General features: G+C 46.7%; 2 protein-coding genes across 2 annotated transcripts in view; both read right to left on the minus strand.

Annotated features, from left to right (window-relative positions):
- Positions 1-4119, minus strand: part of SCARF2 (scavenger receptor class F member 2) — a 62973-nt gene extending 58854 nt beyond the window's left edge. The window contains exon 1 of the mRNA XM_039353462.1: positions 3796-4119. Within this exon, the coding sequence (XP_039209396.1) occupies positions 3796-3977 (182 nt within the window). The 5' untranslated portion in view covers positions 3978-4119. The remainder of the gene's footprint in view (positions 1-3795) is intronic.
- A 10736-nt stretch (positions 4120-14855) lies between these two features.
- LOC120312578 (proline dehydrogenase 1, mitochondrial-like) overlaps positions 14856-18086 on the minus strand; it is a 31322-nt gene continuing 28091 nt past the window's right edge. The window contains exons 12-14 of the mRNA XM_039353466.1: positions 17982-18080; positions 17676-17764; positions 14856-15196 (exon numbers count right to left, since the gene is read on the minus strand). Coding sequence (XP_039209400.1) covers positions 15003-15196; positions 17676-17764; positions 17982-18080 — 382 coding nt within the window. The 3' untranslated portion in view covers positions 14856-15002. The remainder of the gene's footprint in view (positions 15197-17675; positions 17765-17981; positions 18081-18086) is intronic.

Consider the following 18086-nt stretch of genomic DNA (forward strand, 5'->3'; position numbering starts at 1 on the left):
AAAGTTGCCAAAGTTGAAAAACATCTAAAAGTTTGAAAATCAGTCTTAACTGCACAAAAGGCTGAAGTTTTTTGGCTCCATTGTTTCTTGTCCTGCCTCCAAGGGCTTTGGAAAATAAATTGACCCCTTCCTCTTTGTGGAAGCCCCTCAGATACTGGAACACCGCTATCTTATCTCCCCTAGTCCTTCTTTTCTCTAGACTGGCCATATCCAAATCCTGCGTTCTTCATATGTTTTTTGTCTCCAGGCCTTTAATCATCTTAGTTGCTCTTCTTCGCGCTTTTTCCAAAGTATCAACATCTTTTTTATAATGTGGTGACCAAAACTGGATGCAGTATTCCAGGTGGGGCCTTACTAAGGATTTATAAAGTGGTACTAATATTTCATGCATTAGTATTGCTTCATATATTTAGCACCCTGCAACTTTTTCAAGTGTGGCGGGGGTTTTGTTTGCAAGGATGCCCTTTAGACCAGGGGTAGGCAACCTTGGCTCTTTTATGACTCGTGGACTTCAACTCCCAGAATTCCTCAGAAGTCCACGAGTCATAAAAGAACCAAGGTTGCCTACCCCTGCTCTAGACACTTCGTCCCTGGCCCACATGGATTTGTGGGGCTCATGAAATGCTCAGATACATGCCTATAAGCCTAGATTCTCACTACATGCTTTGCTCTAAATTCTCCAGTTAGTCTAATGCGCAAATCCAGCCCACAAACGAATGCCCTGGGCAGCATCCAAGCCAAGACAGCCACATAGAAGTTTTGCGTTTTACTTTGTCAATGTTAGTTGACACATCAATGAAAAAGCACACAGGAGCTGCATTCCCAAAGCTGTGGAGAGTGCCAGTTTGTTGCCCCTCCTGAAGTGGAGGTTTTGAAATGGCACTGAATGTGCTCCTCCGAAAGAGCTAATTTGCTAATATTTAAGAAATATTAATATTTAAGAAAAGCAGGACAAGAAACAACAGATGGAAACTAATCAAGGAGAGAAGCAACCTGGAATTAAGGAGAAATTTCCAAACAGTGAGGACAATTAACCAGTGGAACAGCTTCCCTCCAGAAGTTGTGGGTGCTCCATCACTGGAGGTTTTTAAGAAGAGACTGGACAGTCACTTGTCTGAAATGATATAGGGTTTCCTGCTTCAGCAGGGGGTTGGACTAGAAGACCTCCAAGGCCCCTTCCAGCTTCTATTCTATTCTATTCTGTTCTGTTCTGTTCTATTCTATTCTATTCTATTCTATTCTATTCTATTCTATTCTATTCTATTCTATTCTATTCTATTCTATTCTATTCTATTCTATTCTAATTGCATATTCTATTCTAATTTCATATTCTATTCTAATTCCTATTCTATATTCTATTCTATTCTATTCTATTCTATTCTATTCTATTCTATTCTATTCTATTCTATTCTATTCTATTCTATTCTAATTCCATATTCTATTCTATTCTATTCTATTCTAATTCCATATTCTATTCTATTCTATTCTATTCTATTCTGAAATTTAAAAAATGCCATTAGTTAAGAAATGTGCTCCAATGAAGGATCCAGCTGCAGATGTTAATAGCCCCTTCTGTTGTTTCAAGCAAGCAAACTCATTATCCCCCCCCCTTTGCGTGGAACCCCCTCCCCATCTCTCTAAGCCTGCAGTCAAACTATCGGGTGATTTGATACCAACTCAGAGGCCATAATCGACAGGGCCAGGAAATTCTGCAATGCCCACAAAAAGCTAAATTCCACCCTCTCCCTTTTCCACGGGCTTTCTTCCATTGCAAGACAGACACTGTATCGGTAGGAAAAATGTGGGCCAGAGAAGTTGGGGGCGGCGGGGGGGGGGAAGGTGGCGGGGGGGGGCCTGGGGAAGGACGCTCAGCCAGAAATTCCACCGCAGAATCTGCAAAGGGCTCCGCCGAAGCGAGCTTGTTTGCAAGACTTTAAATCAAAAACAGATGTAGCGTCTCTTTCCATCGGGTTTTAGGTTACACTTGGAAGGGGATGTGGGGGGGGGGGCCCTGCCGTGTTAGTTGTTCTTTGAACCTCGTGGAAAAAAAGGGGGGGGGACTTATTGGGGAAGGAGCGCTCCCAAAACCTCGGCGCCTGCCTTTTATCTGTGGAATTTCTCCCCCCCCCTTTTTGGAAGTCTGCACTCACGGCACAACATGGCTGTCAGCGAACAATAGGGGGGAGGGCGGGGGGGAATCTTTTTTTAAATTTTTTTGGGGGGGGGGCAAGGAGAGGAAGGGGCCGACATGGCTTTCCGAGCCGGGATGCGGCTAAACGCTGCAAACAGCGGTTTTTGCTGGGAGAGAAAAGAGAAAGAGAGAAAGAGCGCGCGAAAGGGAGAGCAAGAGAAAGAGAGAGAGAGAGAGAGAGAGAGAGAAGAGAAAGGGGAAAGAGAAAGAGAGAGAGAGAAAGAGAAAGGGAAAGAAAGAGAGAGAGAGAAAAGAGAGAGAGAGGAAAGAGAAAGAGAGAGAGAAAGAGAAAGAGAAAGAAAGAGAGAGAGAAAGAAAGAGAGAGAGAGAAAAGAGAGAGAGAGAAAGAAAGAAAGTGGAAAGAGAAAGAGAGAGAAAGAGAAAGGGAAAGAAAGAGAGAGAGAGAGAGAGAGAAAGAAAGAACGAAAGAGAGAGAGAGAGAAAAGAGAGAAAGAGGAAAGAGAAAGAGAGAAAGAAAGAGAGAGAGAGAGACAGAGACAGAGAGAGAGAGAGAAAAGAGAGAGAGCGAGAGAGAGAAAAGAGAGAGAAAGAGAGAGAGAAAGAGAAAGAGAGAGAGAGAAAGAGAAAGGGAAAGAAAGAGAGAGAGAGAAAAGAGAGAGAGGAAAGAGAAAGAGAGAGAGAAAGAGAAAGAGAAAGAAAGAGAGAGAGAAAGAAAGAGAGAGAGAGAAAAGAGAGAGAGAGAAAGAAAGAAAGTGGAAAGAGAAAGAGAGAGAGAAAGAGAAAGGGAAAGAAAGAGAGAGAGAGAGAGAGAGAAAGAAAGAACGAAAGAGAGAGAGAGAAAAGAGAGAAAGAGGAAAGAGAAAGAGAGAAAGAAAGAGAGAGAGAGAGAGACAGAGAGAGAGAGAGAAAAGAGAGAGAAAGAGAGAGAGAAAGAGAAAGAGAGAGAGAGAAAGAGAGAGAGAGAGAGCGAGAGAGAGAGAGAGAGAAAAGAGAAAGAGAGAGAAAGAGAGAGAGAAAGAGAAAGAGAGAAAGAAAAAGAGAAAAGGAGAGAGGGGGGGAGAGGGGAGGCTGGCTTGCGGCTGGCACCCTTTGCTCGGAGTCCAAAGACAGACTTCCAAGAGAGCTTCAATTAGTGCCCCTCCAAGAGACGACCCCCCCAGCCCAACTCAAGAGGGCCCCCTCGGCCCGGAGGGGAGACTCACAGCACCCCCCCCCCGGAGCTCTCCGGCAAGAAGAGGCGCCTGGAGCAAAACGGGGCCCGGCCGCGGCTGTCAAAATGCGCCTGGGCCACGGGGGGGGGGGACGGGGGGCCACCGGGGCTGTCAGGGACGGCCTTGGCGCCCGTCGGGGTAGCGGGAGGTCCCCACCGACGACCCGGTGCCTTAGCCCCGGACAGGGAGGGCGGAGGAGGCCGCCTCTCTCCGCTGGAAAGCCGGACGCCCTTCCCGGCCTTGCGCGTCCTCGGAGGGAAGGGGCGTCGGAGTTGGCGTCGTTCCCGGGGCTCCGGCGCGACTCTGCCCGGGCTGAAGCGGCCCCGGGACCATCCAGCGCAGCCCCCCACACCCTTCCCCGGGCCCGCCCCGCCTCGGCCTCTTACCCCGGCGCCGGACAGATGTTCCACCCGCCCCGCCTCGGCCTCTTACCCCGGTGCCGGACAGACGTTCCTCCCGCGCGGACTCAGCTCCGGGGCAGCCCCGCCGGCCGCTAGGAGCAGCAGCAGGAGCGGCGGCAGCGGCGGCAGCCGTCGGGCCAGGGCCAGGAGCCCCCGGCCGGCCCCCTCGGCCGCTCCCCCGCCGGCCAGCCGGGCCCTCTGCGGCGCCTCCATGCGTGGGGAGCTGCGCTCTCCTCCAGCCCTCCCGGGGCAGCTCGCCTCCCCGACGGCGGCGGCGGCGGCTGCTCCTCCTCCTGGCTGCTCCAGGATCCCGGCCGGAAGCGGCAGCGCCACAGCCGCCGCCCCCCCGGCCCCCTTCTCGCCCCCCGGCGGCGGCAGGAGCAGCAGGCGGATGGGGGGGGGGTGTCGGACGGCCGGTCAGGAAAAACGTGGCCCGCTTCCCCGCGCGCCCCAGCTGGCCAGGCGCTCCGCACTGCAAAGGCGCGACGGTGCAGCGGGCTGGAGGCGCGAGGATGTAAGCCCCGTCCTCGCCGGCAGCTCTGCTCCCCTTCCAAGCGGCCGTCGGCCTCCCTTCTCCGCCGCTTTGTGCGGAGCTCGCGGCGGCTCGCTACAAATCGCCGGCCCAGGTAGGCTGCCCTAGGCAACCGGCCCTTGCGGGTCGTGTGAACGTCGCGGGACTTTTGCGGGCGTGGCTGAGACTTGGATGCCCGGGACTGGACGGTGCAGAGAGTGGGATTTCCCTGAAGGATCCGTCTGCGATGCCCGGAGCTCGGGGAGTTATCTCCGGGAGTTTGAAAGCTTGAAAACTGAACCCGGGTTAGGAAGAGGGAATGGTGCGTTCGCCGAAAGGGAGGCGCAAAGAATTCCGGAGAACTAAAGCGGAATCCGAGAACCCCTTCAACGGTTTGGCTTCTGGAGGCCCAGATTTTGCCCCCACAGCTCGGCCTGGGGTGCCCCTCAGCTCCTCTGTCTGGGAAACTGAGCAGGGCTGGGCCTCTCTTAACACTTGGAGGAGACGCTTCCCGGAAATTCCAAGGCTTTGGACTAACTGGGGAATCAAGAAACCAAGCCACGTGGCTTTTGTCACAGCAGATGACAGCCCCTAGTAGCTGATCCTCTGAAAGACCAAACGGGATCCTGGAACAGACACAGACATGGCCAAACGCTTCTCTCCTTGCCAAGAACGCTTCATGGACCTTCCGCGAAGTCCCCAGCTTGATGTAAAGCAGGGGTCCCCAACTTTTGGGGCACCAGGGACTGGTTCCGTGGAGAGATGCGGGGTTTTGTGTGCTGCCTGCATTCCGTGGATGGGGCTTTGCTTGTTTGTGCAGACCAGTTGCTGGCATGCTGCGGCCCAGTACCGGTCCACAGATCAGGAGTTGGGGACCCCTGATGTAAAGGACACCACTGTTTTTGACCTATTGTACTCAGAAGCTGCTTCGCGCCAGCCTGTGTGGTGTTTGTTTCTCTGGTCTAAGAGCGGAAGGGGCTGTGGTCCAGAACACATCCTCTTCCCAATCCTTCTTCTGCATCAGGGCAGTCTCAGAAAGACCAGCTATCTCTCTGAGAATTAACAGAGCGCATTCCCCTCTGCCCGACTGACCGACCTATGGCTTGTGCGCATATATGACCTGCTAGAACGGTACCTGGGGCCGGAGGGAGAGAGTGAGTGATGCTCACTTTTCCAGCTCAGCCCCTCCAGACAGATGGATTCCCATGTTTTGAAGCTCCTGTGGGATTTGCTGGGTGATGCAGGGTGGAGCTGGCCAACTGTGCCTTGAACAAATTCCCCTTTCAGGAAAGCGGATCTTAGCATAATATGTGAATCCAGCCAAGGAATGCCAGTTGTTTACCGCTTTGATCCCAGGCTGCCTGTTGGAACCCTTTTTCCCCATGCAGTCTAGTGTAGCTTTCTGGCCTGTTACTCTCCCGTAGGAAGGAAAAAGCCAAAAAAGCCAATGCAGTCCTAGCTGCATCAACAGAAGGATAGCATCAGGATCATGAGAAGTGATAATAGAACATACAACAGAAAATAATAGAACGGGAAGGGATCATGGAGGTCTTCTAGTCCAACCCCCTGCTCAGGCAGGAAACCCTATACCATTTCGGACAAATGGCTGTCCAGTCTCTTCTTAAAAACTTCCAGTGTTGGAGCATTCACCGCTTCTGGAGGCAGGTTGTTCCACTGGTTAATTGTTCTCACTGTCTGGAAGTTTCTCCTTAGTTCTAGGTTGCTTCTCTCCTTGATTAGTTTCCATCCGTTGCTTCTTGTCCATTGCCTTCAGGTGCTTTGGAGAATAGCTTGACTCCCTCTTCTTTGTGGCAGCCCCTGAGATATTGGAACACTGCTATCATGTCCCCCCTCATCCTTTAGACTAGACATGCCCAATTCCAACAACCGTTCTTCATATGTTTTAGCCTGGTCATCTTTGTTGCTCTTCTCTGTATTCTTTCTAGAGTCTCAATGTCTTTTTTTACATTGTGGTGACCAAAACTGCATGTAGTATTCCTGGTGTGGCCTTACCAAGGCGTTGTAAAGTGGCATTAACACTTCATGTGATTTTTTATTAATTTTTTTTTTAAATTTTACAATAAAAACCCCTTCCCCAATCCCTCCCAACCCACCCCAAAACCCTCCCCCATTCTTCCCAGAGCTGAATACAGGCTTAACTAGAACTTAAAAGAAAAAAAGTTTTAAGCCCAAATAAACCTTAAGCAAATATAATTACACTCAATAAACAAGTTGTAAAATACTTTAACTCCATTATATATAAAAAACAAAAAGAGGAAAAAAAAGGGAAGATAAAAAAATAAAAAATTAAAGAATAATAATTACACTTCTAGATAATATCTTAAACTTTAAATATAAATTATTCGAAAGCTAGATAATATTTTCTTATATCATACTTATATTGTATAAAATTTATCCATCTTTTCCACACCAAGAGATACTTCTCTTGCGATTGATCTTTCAAGAAAGCCAAAATTTTTTGCCATTTCCGCTAAGTAAACTTCATGTGATTTTGATACTATCCCTCGGTTAATGCAGCCTAGAATTGTGTTAGCTTTTTTGGGCTGCCACCGCACATAGTATAGAACATAATACTGCTCTGTACTGCCCTGGTGAGGACACACTTGAAATTCTGTGTTCAATTTTGCATCATCCTGATACAAAAGATGCTGAGACTCTAGAAAGGGTGCAGAGAACAGCCAAAAAAGATAAGGGATCTGGAGACTCAACAATGTGATGAATGGCTATGTATGTCTAGCTTAACAAAGAGACGGATTAAGGGTGACATGATAGCTGTCTTCTAGTACTTGATGGACAGTTACAGAGAGAGGGGATCAGCCTATCATCCACAGCACTTGAGAGTAGGACAAGAAGTAAGGGGTAGAAGATCATTAGAGATCCTATCTGGATTTAAGGAGGAATTTTCTGATACTGAGAACAATTAATCAGTGGAACAGCTTGTCCCCTAGAATTGTGCATGTTCCATTGTTGGAGATCTCCAAGAAAAGATTGGACAGCTATCTGTCTGGGATGGCATAGGTCTCTTGCCTTGAGTAGGAGGGTTGGACTAGAAGGCCTCTAAGGTTCCTTCCAGCCCTAAAGTTCTGTTTCTTTGTTTTGCACAATATAATTGTCTCCCTGGCTTCCTGCTGTTCCTTTAAATCAGGAGAACCTGCTTTGGTTTTTCCAGCTTGGGAAGTGCGTAGCTAGGGGGCTGCAGAAGATGGGAGGGGCTCTGGCAAGCTGAAAAGCAGAGAGCAGGTGTGGTTCAGGCATCTCCAGAAGACATAGCAGATGTCTTGCAATGCCTCTTGGCAGATTAGTAGGGAAAGGTTAGATAAGATAGATAAGTTAACCTTTATTGTCATTTTTTTTACTGTGGGCACAACGGCACACATCAAAAATGAAATGTAGTTGCCCGCTCTCAAAGTGAAACACATACATGACACACCCCTAAACATACTATGCACAACATAGGTATAGACCCACACCCTTACATATACATAGCAAATAAATATTAAACACTGTCCATCTTGAATATAAAACGGAAGGAGGAAGCTTGAGAGTTTGCAAGGTTAATGCTGTATGGAAGGAAACTGTGGCTGAATCTGGATGTTCTGCTTTGGATACCACGAAGCCCCCTCCTCCCAGAAGATAACAAGGAAAACAGGTCGTGAAGAGGATGTGTAGTGTCCCAGATAATCTTACGGACCCTGTTCAAGCTGTGCTATGTCCTGGATGGGAGGGAGGGAACAGCCAATGATCTTTTCTGCTGTCCTCACCACTCTCTGCACCGCCTTCCTGTCTGAAGCAGGGATGCGTCCAAACCAGACTGTGATGCTGTATGACAGGATGCTCTCGACCGTCCCCCTGTTGAAAGTGGTCAGGACAGGGGAAGGAAGATGTGCTTTTCTCATGCGACGCAGAAAATGCAGGCGTTGCTGTGCCCGCTTCACCATTTTCTCACTGTTGAGCAACCAAGCCAGCCTACTCCTTAGCTGCACACCCAGGAATTTAATGCTGGTTGCCGTGCAGTGAGGGGCTATCAACCCCCCTCCACACACACACATTTCATTATATTATTTTACACTGGCATGGTCAGAGTTGATAATCCCACATTTAGGCAAATTTCTTTCTTTTTTTTAAAAGACATTTTATCGGTTTTTTAACATTCTTAAACAAAAAGTACTCCAGACCCACCGTGATGGTTAGGTGGTCAAACATTCAAAAGTGAAAATATATATAAACAACACAACTGAATAAATTTCACTATCCCCTCTCTATTCCCCTCAGTTAACATAATATATTTAAATATCTATTTTAAATTTCTATCACTATTAAACCTGTGTTATAACTTTATCAGTTTACAAATACAATAGTTTAAATTTAAATCAAAAAATTATCGATTCTAATTCTTAATCTCTCACATCCCTCATTTTATACCAAACTCATTTATTTCTTCTTCCACTATACAATAGATATCTTAATAGCAATAAAATATTGATCGGCCCTATATATATATGTAATCCCAAAGTCAATCCATCTCTTTAAAATAACAAAATAATACTAAACCTTGATTCATTCATATTCATTAAACAAAGTTCAAATTTTCTCCAGCTTATCATGCCTTATCATGTCTTTATTGTCATACAAGAAATCTATCCTAGTAATTTAAAATATTCCATAAATTATTAAAAGCATCCCAATCTAAGCAGTCATCATTTTTGCAATTGCAGTAAATAATAAATTTCATATATTTCCCAAACGCTGCATAGGTACAATCCAATACATTCTTAATCTATTTAAAATATCTACTCTAATAATCATGCTCCTATATGTATATATATTTAGTTGCTTCTAACTCTGAATCTTAGTCCTTAAAACAATCCATAAATCCAGTATTGATTTAGGCAAATTTCTTAGCCATTCTTCTCAGTTGTATTTGCAGTTTTTACTTTCAGATATTCTTCTCATATTCTCCCATTTCTACTTTCAGATATTCATGACTTTAAAATGTAGCTGAAATCTGCCCTTCCCTTATGCAACGTGCACACCTGCTGGATTGCTAGGCAGAGTTAATTTTCTAATTTGCTGAAAGTTATATTCTGTGCTGACCTTTCGTTGCAATAAAGGGGTCTTTTTCTGCACCAAAAGTGGGGGCCCGGAACCAGGTGCAATGCAAGCCTGGGATGCTGCTCCCCTCCTGCCTGCAGATTCCTGGCCCAGCCCGCTTTCTCTGATGCAGATTAATGCGGTTTTCTCCTGTAGCTGGGCTGTCCCAAAATGGAGTGGTGCACTGGCATCTAGTGGATACCTTTTGGATTGCAGGCTGAAGCAGAAATCATCCTTAGCAGAACGGCTATCTTAGAGCCGTGGTTGAACCTTAACAGGAATGGAATGGAATAGAATAGAATGGAATGGAATGGAATAGAACAGAATTGGAAAGGAATAGAATACAGAATAGAATACGGAATAGAGTAGAATAGAATTACAGAATAGAATAGAATAGAATTACAGAATAGGATAGAATTACAGAATAGAATAGAATAATAGAATACAGGAGGAATAGAATACAGAATAGAATACGGAATAGAATACAGAATAGAATAGAATATGGAAAGGAATAGAATACGGAATAAAATATGGAATAGAATAGATTATAGAATAGAACAGATTACAGAATAGAATTACAAAATAGAGTAGAATTACAGAAGAGAATAGAATATGGAAGGAATAGAATACGGAATAGAATAGAATAGAACAGAACAGAACAGAATAGAATATGGAAAGGAATAGAATACGGAATAGAATAGAATTCACTACATCTGAAGGCAGTGTGTTTCTTTGGGTGATGGTTCTCACTGTCTGGAAATGTCTCCTTATTTCCAGGTTGAATCTCTCCTTGATCAGTTTCCATCCATTATTCCTTGTCTGACCTTCAGGTGCTTTGTAGAATAGGTTGACCCCCTCCTTTCTGTGGCAGCCCCTCAAATATTGGAAGACTGCTATCCTGTCTCCCCTGGTCCTTCTCTTCACTAGACCAGCCATGCCCAGTTCCTGTAACCGTCCTTCATATGTTTTCACCTCAGCTGAGTGCCACTTAAGGCATCCCAGCAGTGGGCAGAGAATCTGCTCTGAAAGACTGGTCAGGCAACTGAATGGAAAAGTGGAGCTTGGTGCCGATACCTCAAGCAGGAAGACCTCCACCATCTCAGACAAGTGACTGTCCAGCCTCTTCTTAAAAACCTCCAGTGATGGAGCACCCACGATTTCTGGAGGCAAGCTGTTCCACTGATTGATTGTCCTCACTGTTAGGAAGTTTCTCCTCAATTCCAGCTTGCTTCTCTCCTTGATTAGTTTCCATCCCTTGTTTCTTGTGCTGCCCTCAATTTCGTATCTTTTGTTGTAAAATGATCAGTTTCCAACCATTATTTCTCTGGACTAGACATACCCAATTCCAGCCATCGTTCTTCATGTTGTTTTAGCCTCCAGTCCCCGGATCATCTTTGTTGCTCTTCTCTGTACTCTTTCTAGAGTCTCAATATTTTTTTTTACATCGTGGTAACCAAAACTGGGTGCAGTATTCCAAGTGTGGCCTTACCAAGGCGTTGTAAAGTGGCAATAACACGTCACGTGATCTTGATTCTGTCCCTCTGTTCATGCAGCCTAGAATTGTGTTAGCTTTTTTTGGCTGCCACCGCACATAGTACAGACTTAGAGCAGTGGTTCTCAACCTTTTTAATGCTGCGACCCCCAACCGGTCATAAGTCGAGGACTACTCAACTGGTGCAGCACCGTTTGCAGAATGGGACTTTTGGCGGGCTCAGCAGGGCAGAGACAGCCTGGACAATTCCTATTGGCTTTTGAAAGCCAATAGAATTAGACTCTATTCAAGAGAGTCTATTCTATTGGCTTTCAAAAGCCAATAGAATAAAAGGGAGTAGCACAGCTAAGGAAAAGGGGGAAAAAATGGCGGACTGCGTTGTTTGGCGACCCCCGTGAAATGGTCGTTCAACCCCAAATGGGGTCCCGACCCACAGGTGGAGAACCACTGACTTAGAGCATAATACTGCTCTGTAGTGCACTGGTGAGGACACACTTGGAATTCTGTGTCCAATTTTGGATAATCATGGTACAAAAGTCACGGAGAGTCCAGAAGAGGCTGTCCAGTCTCTTCCCCTTAAAAACCTCCAGTGATGGAGCGCCCATGATTTCTGGAGGCAAGCTGTTCCACTGGTTGATTGTCCTCACTGTTAGGAAGTTTCTGCTTAGTTCTAGGTTGCTTTTCTCCTTGAGTGGTTTCCATCCATTGCTTCTTTTTCTGGTGCTTTGGAAAACAGTTTGATCTCTTTGTAGGAGCCTCTCAAATATTGGAACAGAGCTATCATATCACCCCTGGTCCTTCTTTTCATTAAATTAGACACACCTAATTCCTGCAACCATTCATGTTTTAGCCTCCAGTTCCCTAATCATCTTTGTTGCTCTTCTCTGTATTCTTTCTAGAGACTCAGCATTTTTTATATCGTGGTGACCAAAACAGTATTCCAAAGATGGTATTCCAATATGAAGAATGGTGGAACAGTATTTCACCATTCTTCATATTGTTTTAGCCTCCACTCCCCTGATCATCTTTGTTGCTCTTCTCTGTACTCTTTCTAGAGTCTCAATATCTTTTTTACATCGTGGTGACCAAAACTGGATGCAGTATTCCAAAGGTGGTCTTATCAAGGTATTATAAAGTGGCATTAACATTTCATGTGGTTTTGATTCTGTCCCTCTATTAATCCAGCCTAGGGCTTTTTGGCAGCTGCAGCAAACTGCTGGCTCATATTTAAGGGATTGTCCACTAGGTAGGACTCCCAAGTTCCCTCTAGCAGTTTTGAGCCGGGTATCACCTATTCTATACCTGTGCATTTGGTTTTTCTTGCCTAAACGTAAAATCTTATTTTTTTTCACCATTGAATTTCATGTCCAGATTTTTACTGGACAACCCGACTTAACTCTAATGACATTTTCTGCCCTGCAACCCGTGGGGCTGGTAGAGTCCTTAGAGGTCTTCTAGTCCATTCTTTTGCCCAGAGCAGGAATCCTCAAGAGTATCCCAGACAAATGGCCAATGTTTTCTTGGAGCCTCCACAGATGAAACCTCCGTGGGTCCAGGAAGAAATCCACTGTTGAAGAACTCCCATGATCGGGAGATGCCTCCTTAGACTTAGGAATAGAACCCAGAACAATGTTTGATCATGACTTGACCAAAAAGTGTGAGAAGAGGGTCCAATCACAAAGCCCTGTGGTTGGGACGGAGATGGGGGTCTTCTAGCCCAACTTTTAGAGTGGGACTCCTCCAACTAGCCCAGACCAATTGGCCTTTCTTTGAACACTTCCAGAGATGGAGCCCTCAGATCTTCCACTGCTTAATAATTCCCAACAGTCAGGAAATTCCTCCTCGAATGTGGATAATTCTCTGAAAAACTTCCATTCCTTGCTTCTTGTCTTCCCTTGAGCACACTACACAGCATAAATTCACTCTCTTCCCTGTGTCCGCCAAGATTGGAAACCTAGCATGCCCTCAGCCTCCTTTTTAGACTAAACAATACTCAGTTCCTTCAACCCATTTTTCAAAAGTCTCAGCCTTTAAACCTCTTTGCTGGTCTTCTTTGCCCTCTTTCCAAGTCCTCGGCCTCCTTTTTATATCGTGGTGACTGGAACTGGAGAAGATATTGTGTGTGTGTGGTTCAACTAGTGCTGCTCACTTCCTATGATCCCATCTCTACCTCTACTGCACTGGTGCTGTTAGCAGCTGGGTCATGCAAAATCTGTGGTCTACAAGGACACCAGATCCTTGCAAATACTACTGCTAAAGCAGGTATCTATTTTGTACCTGTGCATCTGGGTTTTTCTGGCCCAAATGTCTCACCGCTGAACGTGTTACTAGACAGGGCCCAGTGTTCAAGTCTATCTAGATCAGTGGTTCTCAACCTTTTTAATGCTGCGACCCCCAACCGGTCGTAAGTCGAGGACTACTCAACCGGTCGTAAGTTGAGGACTACTCAACTGGTGCAGCACCGTTTGCAGAATGGGACTTTGGGCGGGCTCAGCAGGGCAGAAACAGCCTGGACAATTCCTATTGGCTTTTGAAAGCCAATAGAATTAGACTCTGTTCAAGGGAGTCTATTCTATTGGCTTTCAAAAGCCAACAGAATAAAAGGGAGTAGCACAGCTAAGGAAAAGGGGAAAAAAATGGCGGACTGCGTTGTTTGGCAACCCCCGTGAAATGGTCATTCGACCCCAAATAGGGTCTCGACCCACAAGTTGAGAACCACTGATCTAGATCTTTTGAATCTTGAGCCCATATTCTAGCATGTTAACAAACCTCCTCCCTTCCTCATCTTGGATATTTATGAAGATACTGAAGAGTATTGGTCCAGGCTGGAACCCCAGGTACCCATATACCAAATAATAATAATAAAGTTGGAAGGGACCTTGGAGGTCATCAAGTCCAACCCCCTGCTCAGGCAGGTAACCCTATACCATTTCAGACAAATGGCTGTCCAGTCTCTTCTTAAAAACTTCTAGTGTTGGAGAATTCACCATTTCTGGAGGCAGGTTGTTCCATTGGTTAATTGTTCTAACTGTCAGGAAGTTTCTCCTTAGTTCCAGGCTGCTTCTCTCCTTGATTAGTTTCCATCCATTGCTTCTTGTCCTGCCTTTAGGTGCTTTGGAGAATAGCTTGACTCCCTCTTCTTTGGGGCAGCCCCTGAGATATTGGGAGACTGCTATGTCACCCCTACTCCTTCTCTTCATTAAACTAGACATACCCAATTCCAGCAACCATTCCTTATATGTTTTAGCCTCCAGTTTCTCCTTAGTTCTAGGTTGCTTCTCTCCTTGATTCGTCTCCATCCATTGCCCCATTCCATCCATTACCCCTTTCACTTCTCCGTTCCTTTTGGATATGGACTCCTTAATGACCATGTGCTTGTGACAGTTAGCTCAGGCAGCTGTAAATCCCTCAATCCTACTTCTTCAAGTTATTCAAGGGGGCTGTATCCACTTTCCCCCCCCAAAAAGCCTTATTAAAGTCTGGGCACAATGAATCCACAGCATTCTCTTCATCCATGATCTAGCTAGGTTATCAAAGCAAACCTTGTCTGGCGCAACTTGTTTTTAACAAAACCACGCTGGCTTCTGATCATTTACCTGACTCCTTTTCCAAGTCCTTGCAAACCCTCTCTGCTTGATTAGCTAATAAACGGTGGCTAGATAGATTGCAGTTTTGCGAGAGAAAGGAGGGCTCAGAGGCTAGTCTCACCTGTAGACCCATAGGAGGTTCAGAGGCTGCCCTGGGAAAAGGTTGCAAACGGGCTGTCACTCAAGCGGTTGCTGCAAAGAATTTTATTGGCACAGCCATCTTCACCCCAGAGAAGAAGCGGAAGAGTGAACAGGTGACAGACGGAGAAGGCGTTTCTGAGCCCCGTCACTCGGTAGCCCGGAGTACCCGGTGTCAAATCTGGGGGATGGCAACGGGCAGGTGCCACAAAGGTGCATGATGCTGGAGTAGCTGCTACACTCGGGGCTTCTGTTGCCAGGTCCCAAGAAACTCTTCCACCCTGGCAACAGGTGAGACAGGATCCGGTCAGCCAGCAAGGAAGGAAGCGTCCACGACTTGGTCCGACTGGGCTCTCTGTCCAAGCAGCCCCAGTGTTGAGGCAGCTGGGGAGAACCGCTCAAGGGGGACTGGGTGCGTTGAAGAGGGCGCCCGCAAACACGCGCCTCTTCAGCTCCGTCCAGAGTAGCTGCCGCTCCTCCTCTGCTCGCGCCAGCAGGCCCCGATTCTCCTGGGCTCTCCTGGACAGGTAAGGCAAGACCTCCTTCACGGGGCCGTAGGGGACGTACTTATACACGGGGAACCCAGCTTGACCTGGACAGAGGAGGAAAGCCAGAGGCCTGTTGGCTGCAGCTTCTCAACTCAGCCTCCCCACACACCTCCCACCCCGAAAATCGAAGTCACAAGCCCGTTTGGTTCAGTGGTTAAAGCATCAGGCTGGAAACTGGGAGACGGGAGTTCTAGTCCCACCCGAGCTGTGTAAGCCAACTGGCTGACCTTGGGCCAGTCACTCTCTCAGCCCGACTTGCTTCACAGGGCTGTGGTGGTGGGGACAATAGTCACAGGTTTTTCACGCACGAAGAGCCGCCCTAAAATCAGAGTCTGGTAGCAACTTTTCTGATGAATGCATCTTAGTGAAAGGAGCCAAAAAAAGCTGATGCCTTTCAATAAAATATATTTGTTGGAAAAGGTGCTGCCAGACTGCTACTAATTCTTGGCTACTGTTGACTAACGCAGTCCTGCTCCTCTGTGTTAAGCACTGACTCGAAAAGGGAACGTAATTGGGCTGGTTTCATTTGGAGGGGTGAAAAAAGGGCTTTTTTTATGGCTCTGCAAAACTTAATACTTCCTTTTGCCCTGTGCTGGTCAGAATATATAGCCATCTGGTCAGAGCATATAGTACTACTACTACTACTACTACTACTACTAGTAGTAGTAGTAATAATAATAATAATAATAACTTGAACACAATTGGCATTGACAAATTCGCTATTAGTCAATTGCAAAAGGCAGCCTTACTAGGAACTGCTTCCATCCTGCGACGAGATCTGTAATACCATCAAACATCTACATCTGCCTATCCCAGGTCCTGGGTAAGGACTCGATAGGTAGACAAAATGCCAAATCCAGTCTGAACATCTGGCTGACTGTGCGATGATCCATAATAATAATAAAAAGTTGGAAGGGACCTTGGAGGTCATCGAGTCCAACCCCCTGCTCAGGCAGGTAACTCTATACCATTTCGGACAAATGGCTGTCCAGTCTCTTCTTTAAAACTTCCAGTGTTGGGAGCATTCACCGCTTCTGGAGGCGGGTTGCTCCACTGACTAATTGTTCTAACTGTCAGGAAGTTTCTCCTTAGTTCCAGGTTGCTTCTCTCTTTGGTTAGTTTCCATCCGTTGCTTCTTGTCCTGCCTTCAGATGCCTTGGAAAATAGCTTGACTCCCTCTTCTTTGGGGCAGCCCCTGAGATATTGAAACACTGCTATCATGACCCCCCTCGTCCTTCTCTTCATTAAACTAGACATACCCAATTCCAGCAACCGTTCCTTATATGCTTTGGCCTCCAGTCCCCTAATCATCTTTGTTGCTCTTCTCGGTGCTCTTTCTAGAGTCTCAGCATCTTTTTCACATCGTGGTGACCAAAAATAGCTAGCTTAGGAATTAAGAACTGTTCCCTTAAGGGATAGCCTCCTGAGTAATGTAGTTTATGTTAACTGGTCATATCTGTGTCAGGATTGGCCTCTGGGAGGGACTTTTGCTTTATTACGGGATATCCTGGTTACGTGCCAGTCAGCAAGGTCTCTATGAATACCAGCCAACAGTAGCTCTGTTAGTATGGAAGAATCTATTTTCCTTTTGCCTATGTGATGGGTCCAGATTACAGCCTATATTCCAGAAGAATCTCTACAGTAACTGTAAATTATTGACTTGAGGATGCCTGATGAATAAAGTAACGTGCACGAATCCCTTCCATGGAGTTATTCTGCCTGCGTCAAGTAATATCTACCAGCAATCGCTTTGCTTGAATCAGGACATGCAAAGCTTTTACAAAGCTTTGTCTCTCCCCCCCACTTCTGGGAAGACACACAAAGGCATTGTGTGTGTGTGGGGGGGGAAGGTGGCAGGAAGGAGATAGACTGGGAGAAGGAAGGAAGAAAGGAGACAGGTTGGGAGAAGGAAGGAAGGAAGGAAGGAAGGAAGGAAGGAAGGAAGGAAGGAAGGAAGGAAGGAAGGGAGGAAAGAGACAGGTTGGGAAAAAGAAGGAAGGAAGAAGACAGGTTGGGAAGAAAGGAAGGAAGGAAGGAAGGAAAGGAAGGAAGGAAGGAAGGAAGGAAGGAAAGGAAGGAAGGAAGGAAGAAGGAAAAGGAAGGAAGGAAGGAAGGAAAGGAAGGAAGGAAGGAAGGAAGGAAGGAAAGGAAGGAAGGAAGGAAGGAAGGAAGGAAGGGGGGAAGGAGAGATAGGTTGGGAAAAGGAAGGAAGGAAGAAGACAGATTGGGAGAAAGAAGGAAGGAAGGGAGGGAGGAAGGAAGGAGAGACAGGTTGGGAAAAGGAAGGAAGGAGACAGGTTGGGAGAAAGAAGGAAGAAAGGAGACAGGTTGGGAGAAGGAAGAAAGGAAGGAAGGGAGGGAGGGAGGGTTAACAAAGATAAGTCCACCCTGGTTCCGTGCCTGAGCTCCTTCGAATCCGAAGACTGCGGTGTTCCAATCAAAAGTGCAGCCAGTGGCGCAAGTGACAACCCCCCCCCTCCATTGGCCAAAAGTCACATCACTCTCCTTGAAGGCCCGCCTTACCAAGAGGGAAGGTGATTTGGTCACACATGCCCAGCAGTTGCCCAAAGTAGATCTTGTTTTCTGAAGGGTGGATGCCAAGATCTGCCATCCTGCAGAAAAAAGTAGAAAGGGTTTCAGACGACAACCTACCTGTGGCCTCTTCCACCTGGTTCTAGAATAGTCTTCCCCAACCCTCCTTCCAGATGTTTATCCTCCATCTTGCGGTGTCTCCAGGGCAAGACGGCCTTTGCCGAGAATGCCAGGAGGGGGAGCCCTCCTCTTTGGGGCTTCGTCAGGTGGGTTGATGGGCCTGACGCTGACCAGTACCTGCCCAGGGTGAACTTGACCGTGTCTGTATTGTGAGAAGCCACCATCACGTTGGCCTTCCGGCTGTGCCGGATCTCCTCCAAGATGTAGTCCAGGCATCTGCAG

This window comes from Crotalus tigris, unplaced genomic scaffold (genome assembly GCF_016545835.1).
Source record: "Crotalus tigris isolate CLP2741 ecotype Arizona unplaced genomic scaffold, ASM1654583v1 scf7180000018525.42219311030:4301911, whole genome shotgun sequence".
Taxonomy (NCBI): domain Eukaryota; kingdom Metazoa; phylum Chordata; class Lepidosauria; order Squamata; family Viperidae; genus Crotalus; species Crotalus tigris.